This window comes from Equus quagga, chromosome 3 (genome assembly GCF_021613505.1).
Source record: "Equus quagga isolate Etosha38 chromosome 3, UCLA_HA_Equagga_1.0, whole genome shotgun sequence".
NCBI classification, from domain to species: domain Eukaryota; kingdom Metazoa; phylum Chordata; class Mammalia; order Perissodactyla; family Equidae; genus Equus; species Equus quagga.
In genome coordinates, this window is record NC_060269.1 from 99,735,242 (window position 1) to 99,759,359 (window position 24,118).

The 24,118-nt window shown below is 35.6% G+C and overlaps 1 protein-coding gene across 3 annotated transcripts in view; it reads right to left on the reverse strand.

The window, feature by feature from the left end:
- Positions 1-24,118, reverse strand: part of SLC4A4 (solute carrier family 4 member 4) — a 317,849-nt gene that overhangs the window by 15,619 nt on the left and 278,112 nt on the right. For all 3 annotated transcript variants that reach the window (XM_046657378.1, XM_046657376.1, XM_046657377.1), the window contains exons 18-21: positions 21,500-21,661; positions 9,596-9,774; positions 8,354-8,426; positions 891-959 (exon numbers count right to left, since the gene is read on the reverse strand). In XM_046657378.1, coding sequence (XP_046513334.1) covers positions 891-959; positions 8,354-8,426; positions 9,596-9,774; positions 21,500-21,661 — 483 coding nt within the window. The remainder of the gene's footprint in view (positions 1-890; positions 960-8,353; positions 8,427-9,595; positions 9,775-21,499; positions 21,662-24,118) is intronic.

The window sequence follows — 24,118 nt, forward strand, 5'->3', positions numbered from 1 at the left end:
AATAGGCTTTTCTCTTTCTGGGGCTCTGGCCACTTGCCCAGCTCTATCTGACTCTAAAACCAAATTAATCTAAATTCAATAAATGAAAGCAAGGACTATTATGAAGGGGTTTAAATAAATTCTTATGATGTTCACAGAACATGAAGTCTTTTCCCATTAAAACATCACTAAGTGCTAAATAAGGCTACAATTAACAAGGTGCCAGAAAGCAGCAGAAGTACTTCCAGTTTCCTGGTGCCAATTAAATTAAACCTCAGTTGAAAGATAAAGTCCCTCACAAAGTTTTCCCTAATGATTTTTTTAAAAGGCGGTCAGTTTTACCCAAGTTGTGAATAGCTGAACTTTTCAACCAAAGTAGCACATAAATCACACTGACTTTATTCTTTAATTGGTACAAAACTTTTGCTCATCGATCTCAGCCATGTGAAAAGCAAATCAAGTAAGAAGAGCATGTTCTTAGAATAGGGTAAAGGCAAACGGATAAATAGTACCTTGAGAAGCACACTGAAAGGGTAAGATTTCCTTTTTGAGACAAAAAAGAAAGAGAGAGAAAAAAAAGACAGAAAGAGACAGAGAGGGAGGGAGGCAGGAAGGGCAAAAGGGTGGAAGGGAAGAGGGAAGGTAGATCATAGTTCTCTCTCTTTCCTAGCCAAATAACCTTTAACGACCTATTTCAAGAATGGGTAGGTATGAGAACATTTGTCAATGCAAGCTGACTTTGTTAATTAAGTCAGAAATGAAAAGCAGGTGAACGGTGGAGAAAGTAGAAAATAAATGCATTTTAAAAACTCAGAAGTTAATGATAAGCACTTTTCTTCAAAGATCTATTACTGGACTGTTTTTACTACTAGAAAAACATGACTATACTGAGACTGCTATGGAAAACTTACCTGCACGCCATTCAGGGATGCTACCCCCATATACAGGAACACGCCATATAGGACAGGCATGGGAATAAACTAGGAAGGAAAAAAAAATCGGAGAAAGGTTAAAACAATAATAATAACAGTAATGGAGGGGTAGTTTAAATAAGGGCTAATCTGAAACTAAAAGATAGGACAAAATAATATAGTGACCTCTAATTACAGTGCTTTACTCATCATTGATAAACTTTTAAAACCTTGGTACTAGAAATAAATGAAGGAGTGTGGAGACTTTCCATTTTTATTTGATGCCTATTTGCATTTTTTTTTACAATGAGCATGCGTGATCTTAATAATAACTTTTTTTTAATGGGAAAAAAGTTTATTTCCCTTTCCCCTTAAAATGAATGACTATGTAAACCAGATGCTGGTGCGGACTGTGAGGTAGAAAGAGGTAGACAGACAGCTGCCTCACTCCTGAGACCAAGTTCCTTTCTCAACGGTCTGTTGATTTTTTCCTTAATAATTTTTCCAAAATGATCTATCAGCTTGGTGTGTAAATGCCTCTTTCAATTAAGTAAACATCAAACGACCATCCCCTTTCTTCCTCTCAGGAATATTAAGAGAACTAACTAATGAGCACCTGCTTGAAAGGAGCATCGAGCATCTGGAAGCAATTAATTACACACTTGGATTAATACACATCTTTTAAAACTGAATTAATACATTTTCATGCATTAATTAGCGAAAGCCTTTTATATTAATACAAAGTGTTTTAACAATGGGAAGTTCCAAGGTGATGCTCGTAAATTTTCTCTCTTCCTAGACCTTTGAAATGTCCCTAGTTCTGCAAAAACTAAGCAAATCAAGGATGATTCTTTTTCTGGGAAGTCTTCTGTCTGGACAACAAAAGGATCCCAGGTCTGGATTTTGAAAAGTTCAAGTAATTTCAGGAGATTTCAAAAACCACAATCAATTAAGTCCAATCTTATCAAATCTACATAAAGAAGGCTATTGTAGCCAGAAAATAGTATGACTTTAGAGTAATTTTTAAAGAACTCTTACACGTATTAAGGGAAGCACAACTTCTATCAGCCTCTCCTTGTAGTTAGCTAACACAGCTCTGTATCTGAGAACCGTTGGCCACTACTGGAGAAATAATAAATTCCAAAATGTGTTGAATGTCTCTAATTGTTATTGGTTAGCTATAGGAATCGTTAAATTTATATGGAATAAATATACTTATTTATATAAAACATCACATGCTTCTTCTAAAAGAGACTAACAGTTTTAACATAGCTAATTTGATCTTGAGCTCAGAAGAAAATAAATGACATCAAATATTGAAGAGAGTGTGAGGGACAGTGTGAGTGGTGGGGAAGCCTTGTGTGCTGTAATACCCAACAGTTACCACAAAGAGGTGAACACATCACATTTAAGCCGCTTGAATTCTGACACGTGCCTTTATTTCCTTTAGAATGTGCATATTTCCATTCCTTACAATCCCTCTTTACAAATTTACTAAAAAATAAAAAAAATGAAACTAACAAAGGGGCCATTTTATAATTTTGACTCATTTGTTAATTTTTTAAATATCTTTTGCAGGCAAGAGCACTCTCACCTTTCTTTAATATATAATGATTTCTTTCTTGTCATTTTTCTCATTCCTTGGGAAGAAAAGAAAGGTGGAAGGAGGAAAGAGAAGTATAGTTAATGGGAAACTAGTTAGAAATCCTATAAGTTACTTTTTAATCTGAGTAAAGTGTTTTCTGGCTTGAAAGATAGTAATCATAAAGGTGAACCCGGGGCTTTAGCTCTGCCCCTCACCTAAGTTTAGGTAAGTATCTTCTCTAGAGTGAAGGAAAGTTGTGCCTTGGTGCTTAGGTCATTCTCTCTGAACATAAAGTGACAGATATGATTGAATCTACCACAAAATGAAATCAGAAGGTACTATTAACTTAGAAGGGGTATGGGTAAGAAAACAGCTTTAGATATGATGATGTTTTTAAAAAATTATTCTTTGGTGAAAAGGAAATAGTACATACAAGGAAGGCTATTAATTTGATTTTTGGCCAACTTCAATGTGATACAAATGTCTTATGAAATTCACCATTTTCTTTATGATAGTGCAGTGTCTTAATAAAAATCTTCCAGTTTGGAAATCTTGAAGAAATCTGACCAGTTACTAGGTTAGGGGATATTTTCTATTAGATTTGGTTATGAATCATATCAGAAGGTCAGTCCTTAAAAATTCATCATAATGGAATCATTCACCACAATAGAAATTTCCCAAAGGAAGGAGAAGAAGAGATTTATTAAAAGATTGGATCCTATTTTAAGTTAAACTAGTATAATACGCATAGTAATAGCAGGTAGACATTTTTATAAAGACAGACAGCAGAAATTAAAACATAAAAAACACAAGGTATACTAGGTTTCTAGCCATATCAAGAATTGCCAAATGATAAAATTATTCAAAGAAAATTATATAAGCAATTATACCCAGAAAGTCAAAAAAAGATTATAAATATTATAATGCTTTTAATTAACATCAAAAATGAAAAACTTAAGTGTTTGATCCTACAACCAGATAGAATAATGAAATTGAGATGAAGTCAATGAAGATTTAACATATTCAGACTGTGTCACCAAGTTTTTCCAATTCTGGTAAATGTAGTTCCACTCTTTTTCACTTATCCCTCCCTTTGATTTTCTGATAATGTTAGAATATTCCCATAAGAAAAAGAATGCAAAAAGGGTAAATTTAATAAGAAAGATAGATTTTAGTCATCCATAGCACAGAATTCAGTACAGGAGTGAGTCCTCCCAGCAGAACAATAGGCATTGTGTGTGTAAAACCCAGAATGAGGAACTGATTAAGAGCATGGGCGTAGAAGTTACAGACCTGGGTTCCAAGTCTGCCTCTATTTGTTGTGGAACCCAGAGAAAATTTTCAACTTCTCCTATCCTCAGTATTCTCATCTATATTATGGTTATAAAGATAAAGATTACATAGCACAAAACATCTAGTTTAGGGCCTGGCTCATTAAGATACTCAATAAATGATAAATGTAGTATAGATGTCATTATTATCATCAGGACCCTCACTGGCAAGTCAGAAGGATACAGCTGCAAAGCACAACTCTTTTTGGTCCCTCTGTGGTGGGGGCGGGAGTGGCAGGAGTATAGGCCATAAGGAGGGTTGCAAAAGTCAGATTTGAAGGCTTGGCTTTATTTAAGCTCTACAATATTGCCCTTTTAACTATAACAACTGTCTTCAGGAACATGTTATTAAAATAATATCCTACTGCCCATAAGCCTTAAAAATCTGAGCCCATAAGGAAGCTCCTGACTTGCAATCTGCTCCCTAGTCATTGAAGAAAACATGGGGGGAGGTATGAGGAGTTTGTGAAAATGCCACATTTCTCTCTACATAAGAGATTTGGAAATTGGTTCAAAGAAACTGTGGAAGATCACCTCATGGGAAATGAAAGTAAATGAGTTCTTTGAGAGCAAATACAATTTTATTTTAAAAGGCAGTAATCTATGATGGTTACGAAATCAGTCTTTGGAGTCAGAACTGCCCGAGTTCAAATCTTGGCTCTACCATTTAAGAACTTTGTGATCTGTTAGGTTATTCATAATTTTTCTTATCTGTAAAATGGATAAAATTATAAGTAAATTTTTCATAGGTGTTATTGGAGAACTAAAAAAAAAAATTGGTGCAGAGGCTTTAGTCCAATGCCAAGCTCAATAAATGAGAGCTAGCAGGACAATCATCATCATTATCATCATCATCATCTTCTTCACTATCCTGTCTCCTTGTTTCCCTGTGACTGAGCAGAGTGTGTGGCATATTGTAGGAGCTCCGCAAATGTCTGACAAATAACAAATTAAATGCTCTCCTCCACATTTTAGAACACTAAACAAATCTGAAAGATAAATTTTGGTCACTCCTCATGTTAAAGATAAACTAATTCAAGCAAAGGCAACAGAAGTAGCAGTGAAGTTTATTTGATCTTTATTTCTTTAGGCTTGCCAGAAGAATGGAAAAAGTAAGCTCAGGAACTGCCTTTCATCTTTTTGCCGCTCTTTGGTCTCCCCTCATCTCTCCTTACAAAACACTAGTTTCACAGGCAATATTTCCGCTGCAGAAACACAGATCTAAACTGTTTAACCAGCCTGGGAAGCCAGTTATTCCTGCTTCTCAACAGCTGTGTACTGAATCAGTGGTGAGATGTGAGGCGTGTACGACTGTAGCTGGCTAAGGTCAAGGGGTATCCTCATGAACTTAAAGTTAGTACACTATGATTCCTTACATTCTTCCATGAAAAAAGATAAATTTTGGCAAAGAGATCAAAACAGAGGTCATGAACTTCATGTTCAAAGTAAGGCTGCATAAGTAGACATGGGGACCAATTACCTATACTGCTTAATGCATGGGAGAAAATTACTAGAATCATCTGAGGCCACTAAACTTGTGAGGGATACAGGGAGCTGGACAAGTAAGGTGTTAAGCCATTTCATTTTAAAAAGTAGAAGTCACATATTTCTCTTGATCCCATCCATTTGATCTGCCTTTCAAAGCCAGACTCTTAAGGAAAATCATTCTCTAAAGTTCTCGCCTGTTTCTTTAAAACACTCATAGTCACATGATGGAGGACAAAGTTTCCCTCCTCGAAGGTAAACCCTGATACCACTTTCTGTGTGAATTCTGAGGTTAATTGCTAATCTTGACTTCTACTTAGTCACAACTTAGGTTTTAGTTCAACTGTACCCTCAACATCTGCTTCTTGTATTGACTTCTCAAATGAGATAACGTGGGCTCTCTGGTAAATGCACATAACTACCCAACTTAAGTGGCAAGAAGGACAGATGATCTGAAATTAGCTGAAGTGATTCCTGAAGTAAAGAATAGCCCTACTTACCGAAGTAAGGAATCACAATAGTTGACACTAGACTATTTTATTCTTGTTGTTTTTAAATCTAGGTTTCCCATAATATGTTGGAAAGCATAATAAGAAAACAATTTCATTTCCCATGTTTGGGGCAAAACCTTGCCTAACACAAACGTTTGCTGGACTACCTTTTTAAATGATTCTTACAATGACTCTTTGCATTGACCCAAAGTTGCCAGGAGGAAATAGCTACAATTATGGACATTAGCAGCTGGATGACGGTGAGGCAAAGCATAGTTACTTAAGGAAGGTCAAAGGAAAAGCAGCTCGTGCTCATTGATCCCTTACATCTCTTTCTCCTTTCTCTTGGGATTCTAATCTGTTTCTGTAGATACTAAGGTACTTTGTGTACCAGGGGTAAAAAGAATTATTGTAAAATAAAGAACAAAAGGACTTTCAGCTTTAACTCCTCCATAGCCATATTTGTGTACAGAGTGACAAAACAGTTAGGAAGAGGCGTTGCTGAAAATTTGAGTCTTGCATCTCTTCCTAAAAATATCCATTTATACACTATCTGTTCTCTGTGTCCCTTTGGAATCAAATGTGATTACTCAGCTGACAGATACTCCAAGATTAAAGCCAATTTGCTGTAACAACAACAAAAAGAACTTTTAAACACATCTGATATTTTGGAATTAGGATTTATACTATATTAATGAAAAGAAATAATATAAAGATAAAAGAAAAAATGGGTAGGGAGTGATGAGTACATTCAAACTGATGGGAATATTATGGTCTATCTATCCCTTCCTAGTGGCTAAGCACTAAGAGATCCCATAAAAGAAAGTGCAGTTGTGTCACGAGAGCCCACCCTGAAGGGAACCCAGGGCAAATTCATTCCTTGTAGGGCCTCCCACAGCATGAGGTCATTACTGCCTACAATGACCTCTCTAAAAATTGATCTGCCCAGATGAGGTTCCATTACCTGTGAGGTAAAATCTGTCATTAGACTTTTCTACCGGCTGATAGGCTGATGTCTACGGGGAAACAGAGGAACATAAAGCATTTTGGTAGTGGTTTTGATGCTGTGAAACTCACAACTTTGAACCTACCTCATAACTTGCTTTGCACTGGCAAAAGTGACAACAGATTTCCCTCTGTCCCTACAGAACACAACCGTACTCTTTTAAGGTCCTCTGTATGTAACCAGACACAACTTCTTTGAGGTTATTTTTAATTTAACTTCCTCATGTGTTATATGAGATAATATTCTTTCATGATTCCAGTCAGAAATTAAACCAGTTAATTGACATTGTGGAAACCAAGGACAAAAGATGAATATTTAAATCTTTTAACTGTTTATCAAGTATTTTGTGCATAATGTATGCATTAATCTGAAGGCAAAGTCAGTCTTAGCTATAGGTTAAGAAATTACGGTTCCACTTTCCTCAAATTCATCTGATCAGCACTTGACGTATAAATTTGGTAACGAGAGAAATGGAGGGTTTCTGCCTTCACTATCTGTGCTTTTGTATTGTTTGAATTCTTTATAAGAATGTATTGCTCTGTAACTTGCATAATTAAATGAACATTTTAAAAACCTGAAAAATCAAAATTGTTTCAAAATAAAAATTTTCAGAGAAAAATCTGGAACAATATTGTTAACCGCGGTTGATTATAGCTGTTAGGTCTACAGGTGATTTTCGTGCTTTGTTCTGTGGTGAAAGGCGTAAGATACAAATTAGCAATAATTGGCTAATATTGTTTATATAATGGGAAAAAGAATAACATGCTTATGTCACAAAAGAAAATTGGAAGCTTCATGACAAGTATATACTAACCTTCTTTTTTAGTCTTATCTCTGTTTCTAAATAGGTTTTGTCATATAGTTTATATTTATCTATTTAGGCAGATATTCAACCCATCAATTAAACCTATGTATTGACTCCTATATTGATGTGATAGATTTCTAAATAATCTATCACATCAGTTTTCTTCCTCAAAGGTTCATTTCTAAAGTTTTCCAGTTATAAATCAGTCATTTTACTCTATTCTCCCTTTGTGTATATTAGCCTTCTGATTCAAAGAAAACAGAAACACAGTCAGCAATAATTAAGAATAGGAGAAAAATTACAAAATGATCATTCGGAGTCATTCATGTTATCCAAGAGTCCAATGTGAAGAGGGGGCAGGGTTTAGGGACAAGTAAATAGAAAGTGATGGGAAGAAAGGATGTAGGGAAACTAGGAGAGTAAAAACTGTGGGGGGAGGGGAGATCAGTTAGACTGAATTGTATCAAACTCTCATTTGCATAGGTCAAATAGTTTGAATATTGGTAAGTTAATATGGTTCAATGAAATAACTGCAATAATAATAATAATAGTAATAATAGAAGGAGTGAAGGAGTGAGAAGGAAATCAAGATAAAAGTTTTTTAAAGTCCTCATTCTACCTGAAACCTGCTTCAGGGTGCTCTAGAATGTATAAGATATTGAGATATTTCATAAGGACTTCATAAGGAATTCTACTCTTCATACATCCAATTATCTGTCAGTATTCTGAGGAGGAAGAGGCAAGTATTACTCATATTTACCTTCAAGATGGGAGCCATAAAGACTGACAGACCAGTCAGAATAAACACAAGGGTTCCCGTGACTCTTTGTTCCCTGAAACCAAATCAAAAGATTACCAATCTACCCCTTATTTTCATAAACATGATTTTGTCTTTTCACCTTCAAAAAATACTATATATTCACTGAATCAACCTTTGGCTAAAATAGCAAAGGTGTTGATATCATATGTAATCAATACCTCAAGGATAGCATATAAGCTCAATATGACCACAAAATTCTCTTAAAACTATTGCAATATGTGATTTGAATTCATCAAAAGAAAGTGTTTCTGCTAAATTCTTTGCTCCTTTTAGAATTAAGAAAGAAAAAAATCACTTTCTCTTGGTCCATCAATTACTGGCCTCCTTGAAGCCTTTATTTTTTAAATAACTTGTACTGTTGTGTAATTACACCTTCTTTCACAGGAGACAGATATTACATTGTCCCACATTCTAATTAACAAACAGCTCAGGGAAATTCATAAGTGCAATAAATCCCATCAGTCTTATTTCCAAATCTACAACAACAAAAGTACTTTTTAACAAATATGATTCCCATACAACACCCCCACCTCCAGCCCCCAAGAAAGAATCACCCAGTGTTGTGGCGTGGGAAACGATGGCTCTGTCATGTGAGCTATTCATCCAACCACTTAGGACCAGGGTTTGCTGCACAAAGTATGCAACAGTGGATAAAGGTCTGGTATAAGGCCTTCATGGCTACCCAAATTAGCAGCTGGAGGTCAAAGTTTCTCAATGCTTATGGGGACAGAAAATAAACTGGAAAATAAGAACTCTTTTCCCTTCACAGACTCTTAAACATCATAAGCAGACTCAAGAATTTTAGGGAGTCTCAATAGAAATAAAAGATCAAAAGGTTTGGCCTTTATATATGATTGTGACAGAGTAAGTACCACAGTGCTAAAATATCCTGCAAAATGAATGACCTGGTTGCATTTTTACGTTGCATCATTTAGCCTTTCATTAATCAAAGGAGATTTATGTGTTTATGTATATAATTTATGTATCATAAGAAGTGAACTCAAAAAACTATTGTAGACTCTCTTTCTGAAGAAAACGTAGTCTTTTCTTGAACAGTAAGCACAGGAATAAGTTTATCATCACCAGCCCTTTCTCCTCCATACCTGCCCATTTCCTTATGACTGACACATAGATGTGTGCCTGAGGTGTTTTGCAGAGCTGTTTTCCTCTGACTTAACATACCTTACTCCTAGAAACTTTGGTTGTTCTCCAGGTGCAGAAGTCTCTGTCTCCATCTTCAAACTGTCGATGTGAGCAATAGAGATGACAGTAGCAGCCACATACCATGGGAGAGCCATGAAGGAGCACACCACCATGAGGATGGCCACCCAAAAGAGATCTAGGTGATACCCAGCTCCTTTCTGTAGAAAGAGGTAACAAAACTATGTAGAAAAAAATACTCATATTTCTATATCATCATATTTCCAGATGGGAATTAAGATTACCAAAAGAAACCAACTCACTTTGCTTGATAGAAATATCTACTACAAGGTAAGCTCCTTGAGGGAGGGGACTTCATCTTCCTTATATGATTCCCCTACCAATTAAACACAAAGCTGCCACATGATACCTCCTCTAGCTTGATTCAAGTCATAGCTAACTTATCATTTGTTTACGTTAATTATCTCTCTGCATTCAATTCTGTAATCAGAACAATGGAGATATATGTCTACCTTGCAGAGTTATTAGGACCAGTCACTGAAGTAACAGAGGCAAAGCCTCATGCAGGAACTTAGTAGTGGTATTGCTGGTGGTTGTTAACATCAGTGCGATAAGCACCTTAAAAGCAGGTACTACATCGCCTTCTCTGCTTGACTGTTTAGCAGGATGCTGTTCAGCTAGATTCAGCATATGCAGACTAAAGATCTGAAAGCAACCTTGAGAAGATACATAGAAGACCATTTCTCACCTTTCATAGTATATAAAAATAATTGTTTAACAATCTATTAAACATTATCATTAAGGTAATTAATATCCCCTTAGTCAGAAGAGGCTGATTTCAAACATTGCCCGATGGTTGCAATAACATTTACTGACTGGAAGAGTAGACAATTTAACAAAAGGTCTAGCTCTTTTACTCACTACATAAATATTGCTAAATGTGTCCACACTGTTATTCTATGGTTATATTTCTCTGCTCTATTTATGAAGAAATCAAACGCTTAATACCCCTATGGAGCCAGAGAAAATAGAGCAGTCCATTTCCACAGCATGGAAGCAGCAGCATTAAGAGCCAGAGTATGACCAATCCAAGGGAATGCAGAGGTTGGCTTTAAAAAGTAAGAATGCTATTTACACTAGGAACCCAGTGCCTGTTATCCTACAGATCCTATTACAGTTAGTCAGAACACTGTTCTCTTCTTACTGAAATGCCAAGATTTCACCCCTGGCTTGCACACATGGGTGTAATCACGTTCTCAGAGAACTCATCACAGGCAAGAGTAGCTGACACAAGGAAGAAAAGCATATATTTACTAAATCCAAGTTTGGCTGAGAATGAAAATCTCCTTGGGAGACAAATAGGTTAATACATTTTCAAAAAAACAGTTCATTTCAGCATAAATGGTTTGAAAGCATAAGGGTTTGAACTGGGAGTGGGATAAGATATGGGAAGCAGGTGAAAGGTGGGGATGAGCTGAAATAAACTTGTTGACTAGTGCCTAATGTGGTGAATATCATGATATATCTGTGGTCTCAGTTACTCGTTCTTTCAACAAATATTGACTGCCCATTTATTAACAGACACGATTCTAGGTGTTGGTGATATATTTGTGAATAAAATAGACAAAAATTCCAGCATTCATGGAGTTTCCATTCTACAGAGGGAGACAACAATAAACAACATAAATAAGCAAACTATACAGTATCTTACCTAGTAAGAAGTACTCAGGAGAATGATAAGAACTTGGGCTTATATGCTGAGTACAACAGGAAGCCATTGGAGGTTTCTAAATGGAGGAGGGACATGATTTGCTTATGTCCTAAACACTATGGCTGCTGTGTTAGGAATGGACTGAAGAGGGTCAAAGACAGTAAGATCAGTGAGGAGACTGCTGCCATAATCCACGCAAGATATTCTGCTGGTTAGAAGCACAGTGGTAGCAGTGAAGACAGCAAGAAGTGGTTGGATTCTGGTTATATCCTAGGTGTTCAAAGCTTACAATGTGTAGTATAGTGTTCTATATACATAAATACTAGAGACATATTTGTTAAACAGAATAGTAAAGGCTATGCTCAAAAATTCATGGTGCCCCAATTATTGCCATAAAGACCCCAGAACCCAAATGGGTTATGTTAGAGAAGTTGTACCTGCAAAACAAGCCTACATATATGAAAACAAACCACTTCAAAGATGTCTCTCTTAGCCAAAAGTATCTGAATAACTAGATTTGAATGGAATGAAAATAATATTCAAATATTGGTGCTTCTTATGGAAACAATATTGCAAGAAATATAAAATACCAGCATTTTTCTAAAATAACATGTGAAATCTTTTGTTCCTTACTGCCACTGCCTTTTTTCAGATTCTTATAATTTCTCACCTGGATTACACAGCAGCTTCCTGATTGCTCCCCCTCCCCCCACCTCCACTCTTGCACCTCTCCCATCTATCCTTACTGCTGCCAGAGTCAGTGTCTACAATGCAGCTCTGATGCCATCCATCCAGGATGGAATGTTGAGGGAGCAGAGGAGGCCAGTGGGAGACGAGCAAGCCAAGCAGGACAGAGCAGGTCATGAGGAGCCCTGCTTGCCATCCTGAGGGTTCTGCATCTGAGTCTGTCAAGAGGCTCTCCAGGATTGTTGAAACTCCACTATTCCCTAAACATGCCTCGTACATCCTGCATCACTCTTCAAACTGGCATTCTACTTCTATGTCTTGACATTTGTTTAAATCCATCCTCTCCCTTCAAGGTCTAGCTCAAATCCCCCCACTTCCTTCACATGACCAGCAACCCTTGGTCCTTACTGCTGCTCTCAGAAGTTCCTGCTTTACTCTTGTTCCTGACAACCCACTCTCCTCACAGAGTAATTGTTTTAAAATCTCAGTCATTACATGGTACTTCCCTGCTCAAAACCCTCCAGTGGCTTCCTATTTCACCTAGAATAAAACCTAAATACTGTGAAATCATCCATAAGGTTCTATATCAGTGTTTCTTCATGGAACTAAATGTCCAGGGGACATTTGACAATATCTGGAGACATTTTTGGTTGTCACAACTCAGGGAAAAGGTGCAGCTGGCATCTAGGGGTAGAGGTCAGAGATGCTGCTAAATAGCCTACAATACAGAGGACAACCATTACCAAGAAAGAATTAATCAAAATGTCAATAATGCCAAGGTTGAGAACCTTTGTTCTTACGTTATCTGGTCCCACTCTTTTTGACCTCATTTAAACCACTAATTCCCTATGTTCCAGTCACACCAGCCTGCTTTCTGTTCCTCAACACACCAACCTCCTTCCCACCCTGGGGCCTTTGCTTTTCCTCATATCTTTGCTTGGAAAACTATTATTTAATAAATATTCATTGAACATCTACTCTAGGCTAGGCCTTGTGTTAAGATAAAACAATAAATAAGACAGAACACCTGCCCTTGGGGGTTTACAGATTATTAGTTGAAGCCAGATATGGAAGCAAATAATTTATTGGATGTGCAAGATACAAGATATAAAGACAAGCAAGGTCAATTTCAACCTTGGTGGTGGAGATGAGTGGTAAAGAGGGAAAATCCACTAAACTCCTTCAGGGCAGAGACCATAACTGAGAACAATTTTTACCTTTAACATCTAACACAAGTGTTCTGTACATAGCAAGGACTCAATAAATGTTCAAGAGATTAAGTATGTCCTTTAAAGTTTACAAAAGGCCTTGTCTTCATGAATATAAATCCAAAGGGTGTTCCTGTTTCTGAAACTAGAGATTATTTTAAGTATGGGGATAGGAAGTGAAACTTTACTTCATTTTGCTGTTGTATATATGCTTTGCTAATACAGAACAAATCACTTAGGAACAAATCCATAGAAACCAAAATCCATGAGAGAAAAAGACTAGCCTAACAGGCTAAATTTATGTCTAGAAATACATGATAACAAAGGGGTCAGGAGCAGTATACACACATGTGCAGACACAGAAAAACCATTCACGCTAGGAGCCCCCCATGATCCAGACAATAAGCTGGTTTATGGGGATACCGAGAACCATAACATAGTTCTTCCCACCAAGGGGCTCCCAACCAGATGAGGGGACTCAGACTTGTGCACAAATTATAATCAACTTCAAATAGAGATTCAAAGATGTTCGAAAAGACACCTAAAAGTACAGAGGACAAGGTGTTTAACCCTGTCTAGAATGAACCCACAAAAACTTCCTGCAGTGATGACATCTGAATGGGGCTTTGAATAACAGAAGTACTGGCTCTGAGAACTGGCGATGGCTTGGCATGTTTTTCAGTCATCACCCACCTGACACAGTGCAGCAACTCCGAGAGTCACATGGCCAAAGATAACAAAATCCTTCAATATGGATTTTTTGAGTCTACCATATGGAGATCAATGTGAGGGGCCACATGAGAGCTGGAAAGAAGACTAAAACATGGCCCTTGCTTTGAAAATGTTTTTGCCCAGAAAAGGAGATAAGGTAATTATGCAAAATAACTACCACACAAGACATCGTGTGCCCAGTGCCACAGAGTAATACAAGTATACTAAAAGCAAAAACAAGAGCAACAGAAATTATGTTAGGAGTGAAGGCTACTTTGACAAATTTTTATATTTGGAGGATCTTAAGGGACGGAAGGATTTTGATGTGGTAGTCATCGGGGAGTAGAGAGGAGAGTTGGAATTACAACCAGAAGAGGCTGCCAGATTTGAGGAGAAATCAGAAATCCACTTGATCAGAGCATTCTATTGTAGAGAGAATCATTTTAAATTTAGGTTGAGATCATATCACAAAGAGACTCAAATTTCAGGCTAAGGCTTATTGACATTCTTCACAGGCAAAAGTTTAAACAGCCAAGGTGTAAAAGTTTAGAAATACAAGACTGACATATAAGAACAGTGCTTTAAAAAAGTTACTGCTTTTGGGATGAAGTAAGGGAGACTGGTTATTAACTCAGGGCTAAACTGTGAGAATAGTCTAGACATGAAAGAAAAGGACTGGATCTAAGGTTAGGATAAGGCAGGCATAGAAAGGAAAAATAAAAATGGCAAATTTTGGAGTTATCCAAGAAAGCACACTCGAATTAAGGGTTTTACCATAGAGGGTATCAGGGAAAATTTATTGCTACAACCACTTAATATCTATTTCTAGATGCCTATCCTAAACTACTTCTCCCTCCCACGCCCTATCTATAACACTTAAAATCACTTTCCTTGTGAAAAGTATTCCTTGTTTTATGGTCTGAAGCTGAGACTCTCTTCCTGCCTCTCCAAGGACTCAGGGAATGACCTTGGAGAAGTCATGACCTTGCTAAACTTGGTTTGCTTTTGAGTGCTCAGCAGGGATAATGGGAGACATAACTAACCAAAATGATGGCCAAAAAAATCCAAGTGCCTTGGTGTTCCTAAATCAATACAGAGCTGTTCAGCAGAGTGGAAAGGTGGATCCCATCCCAAACAGAGCTGCCAGCCAGCCAGGGCCACTTGACATGGAGCCAAAGCAAATGCCACCCAAAAACATGCGCTTTTAATATCACAATGCCTCCATCTCTCTCACTGCTTCCAGTTTCTCTTTTGAATCAATTTCACAGCACACAGGGCCCTTTAGACAGAATCTCCAATTTTCACATTCCACAGCCTCCTTTCCTAACAAAATGTGAATAAAACAATATCCAGAATGAAAAGCCTTTGATTCATGATGATATCTCCACTGGTATCATTAGATTTGTGTGAAAAGATTGGCACTTATTCTGTACCTATTGTCTTTAACAGGAATGATTTCAAATAAGCAATTCCAAAAGTAATGAAAACTTATTTTTTATATACTCAACTCCTACTTTAAGAGGTAAATCCTAACGTGCCTTGATTTTACAATGTTTTCTACAGGGAATAGGAAAATTAAAAAATTCTATATTTTATCAATCCTAAATTTGCTAAATTTGAAATTCTGAATTTTATGAATAAGAAAACTTAATGATCAAAAAAGAACAGGCATTTACCTCCAAAGACACATAGCAAATCTGACCAACTATAGATCAAAATTAAGAATGTGTTTCCAAATTTTTCTCAGAATAAAAATTGGTCAAGATCCATTTCCAGCCTTTCAAACTAAATCAACATTGAAACCCCTCCCAGGATAGAACATCTGAAAATGCTCAACAAAAATACAGAGAATATGTTATAGAAACCATGGCTTATCTGCCAGAAGGTAAGAGAAAGAACTGGAGACAAAAAACAATGGCAAGATGAAAGAGTAAATTGACAGGGTCAGCAAGCCCTGGAGCCTGGGTCAGCCCTGAGAGAATACGCCAACACATGGGGGTTAAAGGCCTGGATCAGAATGGCCATCTGAACTCTAGGGACAGAAGACCAATCCTAGAGATATGGGGGAAAGGGCCCCCAAAATAAAACTAGGATACTATAAATACAACATACTCAGCTGATCAGCCAGGGAAAAAATACCCTACAGAGAAAGACAGTGGGGATACACACCTTTGTCCGCCTTGCCACTGGATGTAAGGCCATAAGAAAAGAAAAAAAGAATCTCCAAAAATATTCCTAAGCATAAAATTGGGTTTGGGGCTGGAATTCACATTACCTCTGTGGTCTGGAAATTCTTAAGCCGAAAATGTAGTATAAAGTGGTCCTGGCCTTCCATGAGTTAGTCTTGCCAACCCACCCTCAAAAATATATAGATATAGATATAAAATACCAAAACTACACTTCATCACGCTTCTAGATCCAATGACCAATTCAAAGGAAATATGGAGGACAAAAAAATAAGCTAAATGACACCACACAGAAGCAATCATCAAGACCTAGACTATGGCAAATTCTTCAGTATAAATGCAGCAGATTTTATTTTCCAAAAACGGCTGGAAAAATGTCTCTTATTCCACATATTTTTCTACAACATAAAGCTGCCATTCCTCCATCAAATGGTAGAGTCCTTCCTCACTCTCTTGAATGGAGGCTGGTCCTGTGACTGTTTTGAGCAATCAACTGCGGTAGAGTAAAGAAGTAAAGCTGTGGCAGTTGCAGGTGTAACCATGAAATAGCCTAGCATCTTCCACTCCTTAATTCTTGGAAGTCAGCTACCATGTAACAAGTGCAAATAACCCAAGATTGCCAGGCTGCGAGAAGCCTAAGCCACTGGGAAAGGCTTTGGAGGATGAGATGCCATGCAGTGACAGAGAAGAGAGAGACAGACAGACAAACAAAGGACCATCAAGGTACTAGATATGTGAGAGATGTGGGTGAATGAAGCAGCCATCTTGGGCAATCAGCCCAGACAACCCTTTAGATGACATCAGACCCAGCCACTATCTAACTGCAACTACAGGAGAGACCTCAAGCAAGAAGTACCCATCTGAGCCCATCAACCTAAAGAAACACGAGAAATGATAATAAATTGTTGTTTTAAGTTGCTAAGTTTTCAGGTGACTTATTACATAACAAAAGACTAACAGAAAAACAACCTGGTTGTCCTCAACAGATAAATTACAAGAAAAAACAAACAGATTGATGGAGGGGAAGATGTATGGACTAAAAGTTTATAAAAGATTTAAGATAATAATGTTTGAACCTTATTTGGATCCTGATTTAAGCAAGTAAATTATATTTTTAAATTTATTATGACACATTCATAAATTTAAATACGAACTGGATATTTGATGATATTCAGTAATTTTGTTAACTTCTTCTAGACTGATAATGGCATTGTGGTCATGTTTGTAAAAACATGAATTTACATACTTTAGAATTACATACTCTAAAATTTCTGGGTAATATGGAATGCTGTCTAAACTTACTTCAAAGTACTACAGGAAGGGGCATGATCAGGGATTTAAATTATACAAAATTGGACATGAGTTGATAATTGTTAGAGTTGGGTGGTAAATATCTGGAGATATACCATTCTGCCTACATTTATATATGTTTAAAACTTTCCATAATAAAATATTTTTAATAAGAATAAATAAAAATAAAGTGTTCCCAGGTTACCTCCCAGAAGCAAATAAAATCTTCTCTGGAAGGCTTTGAAGTATTTGCAAAGGAAGATTAACTCACTTTAAAAAAAAAAAATCACTAAATACATGAGGAAGAAAGACATCGGGAATAAGAGTCAGCAGAGAAAACAAAGTTCAGAATAAAACCTGCAAAGACAGCAAATATATAAAACAAGAAATAAAAGAGTATGAAAGAATAATAAAGAAGTTAAGGACTATCAAAATTGAATGGGAAGATTGGGAAAAAAACAAAATAGAACTTCTAAATAGAGTAATATTCTTAAAAGGAAAATTCAATGGACTGGTTGGTAGTAGAATAGAACTGAGAAGAAAAAATTAGTAAAGAGGAAGATCTGAAGAAATTACCCAAAATATAACACAGAGACCAAGAGATAGGAAATGTAAAAAAACAAAAATAACCAAAAAAAACCCCAGGTCAGTAGAAATGGAGCACAAGATGAGAACGTAGAATAAAATTCTACTTGGAATTCCAGAAGGATATACTAGAGATTGAAAGAGTGAAAGACTTACAAAATTTTATAATTGATAAAAGACAGAAAGATTCAGGAAGCCCAACAGTCCAATATATAATAAAAAGAAATCTATGCTTATATAAGTTATAGCGAAACTCCAGAATAAAGACAAAAAGGAAGATGATAAAAGCATCCAAAAGAAAAGAATAATTACTCACAAAGGAATGAGAATTGCACTGACAGTTCACTTTTATGGAAGTCAGAAATAACAGAAAATCGCTTCTAAGTGCTGGGAAAAAAATAGCTTTCAACCTAAAATTATATATCCAGACATACTATCTTTCAAGAATGAGGGTGAGACAAAAACAGTCTTGGGCAAACACCAATGAGAGAGTTAACCCCCCCAAGACCCTCACAGGAGGAAATTTCAAAAGTCAGGTAAATAAGTACTGTTTAAGGGAAATAATTCAGTCAAATGGAAAATATTCCAAAAAGGAAGGTCTGAAATGCAAAAAAAAAAAAAAGAAAATGGGAAACTTGTACATAATTTTAAAAACTTGATCACGTCTAACTAATTGGGTTTTAAAATCCAGATAACAATAAAATCTGAGTAATAACAAGATATGATTCAGAAAGGAATTTCAAAATCAAAGCATTCTTTACCCCTTAGCATTATTCAGGAAAAGGGCAAAACAACTGACTAACTTTAGAACTTAAATATGCATATTAAAATATGCAACATAATCAGTAAAAGAAACGATACAGTGCTAACTTCCAAACTAATAGAAAAACAAGTAGAACGAAGAAAATAAGGAAAACAAAGCTGTATCAACCCAAAAGAGGGCGAAAGGGAGAATAAAAAAGAAAGAACACAGAGAAAGATAAACAAATAGAAAGCAAAAATAATGTAGTAACAATGGACCCAAATGTGTCAGTCATCACCATTGATTTAAATGGATTAAATACTTTACCTAAAAGCAAAGACTGTAAAAATGAATTTTTTAAAAGTCCAGCTGTGTATTATTTACAAAGAGATAGAAGACACAAGGTATATTGAAAATAAAAGAATGGAAAAATATATATCAGTCAAGTGAAAAGTAAAAGTTACCACAGCTTTATTAGTACAAACTAAAATAAGCTCTAAGGCAGAAAGCATCACTAGAAACAAAGAGTCACATAAAAAGTTCAATTCAGTAAAAAAGACAAACTAGTGTAAATGTGGATGTATTGAATAACACGGCTTCAAAACAAATAAAGCAAATATTCACAGAAACAGAACTATGAGGAAGGAGTACTAAAGTTACAACCGTAACAGGAGATTTTTAATATATCTTTCTGTGTAAATGGATGGATCAAGAAAACAATAAGCAAACGAAGGTATAAAAATTTGATCAACCTAAACTAAAAACTTCACCTGTTTTACTGTTTTTTGAACCATTTTGACCCTGACCTTTAATAAGAAATTTATCATGAACATATACATACTATACACATTCACAGGCACATACATACACATGCACACAACATAATTGAAATAAAAGATTCACAAAATATTTATACTTCATAAGCAGAATGGATGACAATATTTTGCTATTTCATTCTATTCAAAAATTTTAAATGCTAGTGGTGATTTTCCTAAACTAATTTTATATTCCACTAATGAAATACAACCCACAGTTGCTAAATATTAACCGAATGAATATATATTGAATGCATCCAACAAGCGGAAAAGACACATTCTTTTCAAACACACATAGAAATATATATAAAAACTAACAACATTCTAGGACATTCTAATTTCCTGAAGGAAATATGATTTGTAACATCTTTTTTAGATTTAAATGAGGTCTTCGTAAAGTATTATATTGAGATGAGTCAACACAAGGTGATCTATGACTCTGCCAGGTCTTAAAGAACATTAGCTTTAATATAATATCTAAAAAATTGTCTTGCTTTTGAATCATTGAGTATTTTCAAATACCACAAATTTCAAGAAATCCATTTCAAACCAACCACATTCACTGACTGCAATGAAATTAAATTAGGAATTAACAAAAGGATAATTTAAAACTCTATATGCTTTGAAAATTTTAAATGTGCTTTTAAAAATCTAAGGATCAAGAAAAAAGCATAATAAAAATTAGAAAATACTTAGAACTGAATAAAATTTAAAAGTTGTCCAAAGTTTTGGGATACAGCTTTTAACAGAAATGAAGAAAGATTGGAAATTAATGAGCTGAATATCTAACTTAGGAAATTACAAAAAGAATAACATAAACTTCAAAAAGTAGAAGGTAGGAAATAATAAAGAGCAGAAATGAATGAAATAGAAAACAATGATATAATACAGAAAATCAATATAGTAAAAAACTGCTTCTTCGAAAAAAGACTAATAAAATTAACAAACCTCAGGCTAAAATGATCAAGGAAAATAAAAAGCACAAATCAATAATATAAGGAATTTAATTGGAAAAATAACAGCTTCAGATTAGAAAAATAAAAGATAATACTATAAACAACATTTCAATAAATTTGAAAATATGGGGGAAATGGAAAAAACCTAGAAAAGTTTAAGTTACTAAAGTAGAAAAATAGAAATTGAATGTTTTATAAGCATTAAAACATTTTGATCATTAGTTTTACAAGTTCCACACAAAAACCACCCAGCCCAGATAGTTTTACAAGCATGTCCAATCATTCAAAGAAAAAATAATTGGCATGTTACATATAACAAAAAGAATATTATATTTTATTTCTTAGAATGGGATGGGAGTGGAACAGGAGGGGAAATACTCCCTACTCATTTTATAAGGACAGTATATTCCTGACATCAAAATCAGTCAGGGACACTATAAGAAAGGAAAATTGCAGGCCAATGTCACTCTTAAACAGAGATGCAAAAATCCAAAAGATAGATAGATAGATAGATAGATAGATAGATATAGATATATATACACATATACATTAGCAAACCAAACCAACTACGTATAAAAAAGAAACTATAATCTACCAGGTTGCAAGGTGGGTTCAACAACAGAAAATCTATTAACGTAACTCACCAAGTCAACAGATGAAAGAAGCAAACCCACATTTTCATCTCAATAGTTTCAGCAAAAGCATTTGTCATTGTCTTCATTAAGGACAGTTATCACATTAAAATCAGATCTCCATCTGATGCCAGTGGCTGAGTAGTTAACAGTTTACACCGTCCTCTTTGGTATGAAGGAAATATGATTTGAAACAACTTTTCCAGATTTAAATGAGTTCTTGCTAAAGTATTATATTGAGGAGATGTGTCAACACAAGGTGATCTATGACTCTGCCAAGACTTAAAGAACATTAGCTGTAATGTAACTCCCAATAAAACTGTCTTAGATTTGAATCATTTAGTATTTTCAAGTACTAAAATGAAGTAAAAGACAATGATAACCATTATTATGAATACTTACTTTGAGTTTATGTTCCTTCCTGTTTACAATCACAGCTGTGATTTGCTGGTCCATGAAAATCAGAATGGTGACCAACAAAGCTGGGATGGCAGCTGCGAGGTACACCCACCAGGGGTTTCCTCCAAAGGGTGGGACAAACCAACCCCGGTTTGGACTTGTTGGCTTGAAGAAAAGAGAAAACAGTTTTCAAACAATATTAATACACACTGCTTGGTGAAGAACCAATGAGAGAGACACACTTTCATTTTTGGAAAGCTAACATATTGAAAAACAGTTTTAGTGATATGCTGGGCAACAAAGATCATTCACCAAAAATGTCCTAAATGAGGTTATTTTTAAGGCAATGTTTTCAATGAAGGAGACTAAGACTATAGGCTAATGGCAAAGAAAGAAATGCTTTTTTGTGTATTCAGGATAATCTAAGATAAGGACTCAAGATGGAAAAAGTGAATTAAGTTTAAGGGGCAGCCACAAGAAAAATCAAATATAATACTCAGTTAAGAGGCAGGCAAGAAATTACAAAACCACCATGAACTTTGTTCTTGGACTTTAGCAATTATACTGAAGTTGTTTCTACTACTGCCAAACTGTAATAGTTTCATAATATAATGTATAAAAAGCTACATATATATATATATATATATATATATAGTGTGTGTGAGGAAGATAGGCCCTGAGCTAGCATCTATTGCCAATCTTCCTCTTTTTGCTCGAGGAAGATTGTTGCTGAGCTAGCATCTGTGCCAGTCTTCCTCTATTTTGTATGTGGGACACCACCACAGCATGGCTTGATGAGCAATGTGTAGGTTCCTGCCCAAAATCTGAACTTGTGAACCCCGGGCCACAGAAGCAGAGCACACAAACTTAATCACCATGCCACCAAGCTGGCCCCAAAAAGCTAAAAATATTTTTATATGCTATAATTGAATTTGCTCAAACTTATCTGGTCTTTCTTATTTAACATATGAAAAATGACCCAGAATAACTGGTTAAATCTTCAGAAATATCACAGAAAATAAAAAATATGGTCATTTTTCCAGTTCTCTGTTTATCCTCTGTCAGCATATCATACATCTCTACTACAGAAGAAAATATTTTCTTATCCTTTTCCTCACTTGAAACAATGCAAATAAACTAAAATAGAATACTATCTATGAATTATTTTCTCCAAATTTACTATCAAGAAAGCCTCACTTCTCCTCTGAAGATATTTCTATCTTCTATCTCAATTTGCTCACAACACCATCACTGAATCTACCACATTTCACTACTGTTACCAGGTTGTGAGCTTGCAAGGGAAGGAATTTTTTCTTGCTCATCAAGGCATTTCAAATCCTCAGTATAGGGCCTGACTGAAAGCAAATATTCAATAAACATTGCCTTAAATGAACCAATGATTAATGAATAAGAATTTACATTTGCTAATGAATATGTGATGGCAGAGATGACGCAAAAAATATTCTGTTTCCTATAACATAGATATCCCTTCCTCGTTAAATATTTATTAAGCTAAAACTGCAGTTAGTTTAATTTCTCTTAGCATATATATGGTCTCAATGATGGAGAGAGGTTAGGCGTGCTCTAGAAAATAGGTGAAAGACATAATAGAAAATTAGGTAGGGATATTTAAGAATGACTGAAATATAAATTTTACCCATTTGCCTGCACATGTCAACAGGTTTATAAAATATCTAATTTCAATATCTTCTTTGCAATAATTAAAATGCTCCCTATATATAAATGTGTGTGTATATGGCAGGTAGTTTCCCAGCAGGCAAAGAGCAGTGAATTAGTAATGTAATCTTGGGCATTTCACTTAATTTTTGTAAGCTTCAACTTCATAAAATCAGGATGATGATAGTTACATTGCATCCTCGAATTATTATATGGATCAAGGTGATAAGGTGTATGAAAATACTTTGGATATTCTAAAATACTCCAAAAATATAAAGCAGAGTTTGTAATGTTATTATAAGGTATTTTTCAATAAAAGTCAATATAATGTGAATCTTGCATTTAATTCCAGTCAGGTATTTAATTTTAGTGAAGAAATAGACAAAACATATACACTCACGTGTTGCTTAACGACGGGGATATGTTCAAGAAATGTGTCATTAGGCGATTTCATCACTGTGCAAACATCATAGAGTGCACTTACACACACCTAGATGGTATAGCTTACTACACATCTAGGCTATATGGCACTAATCCTTTTTTTTTTTTTTCTTTAGGAGTTGAGCTGTTTGTGTTTGGTTGTGGCAATCACTGCTTTCCTTTTTTTTTTTTTTAAGATTGGCACCTGAGCTAACAACTGTGGCCAGTCTTTTTTTTTTCCTCAAAGAACGGCACATGAGCTAACAACTGTTGCCAATCTTTTTTTTTTTTTCTGCTTTATCTCCCCAAATCTCCCCTGGTACATAGTTGTATATCTTAGTTGCAGGTCCTTCCAGTTGTGGCATGTGGGACGCCGCCTCAACTTGGCCTGACGAGCGGTGCCATGTCCGCACCCAGGATCCGAACCAGCAAAACCCTGGGCCGCCAGAGCAGAGCACACGAACTTAACCACTCAGCCACCGGGTTGGCCCCTATATGGTACTAATCTTATGGGACCACTGTCAT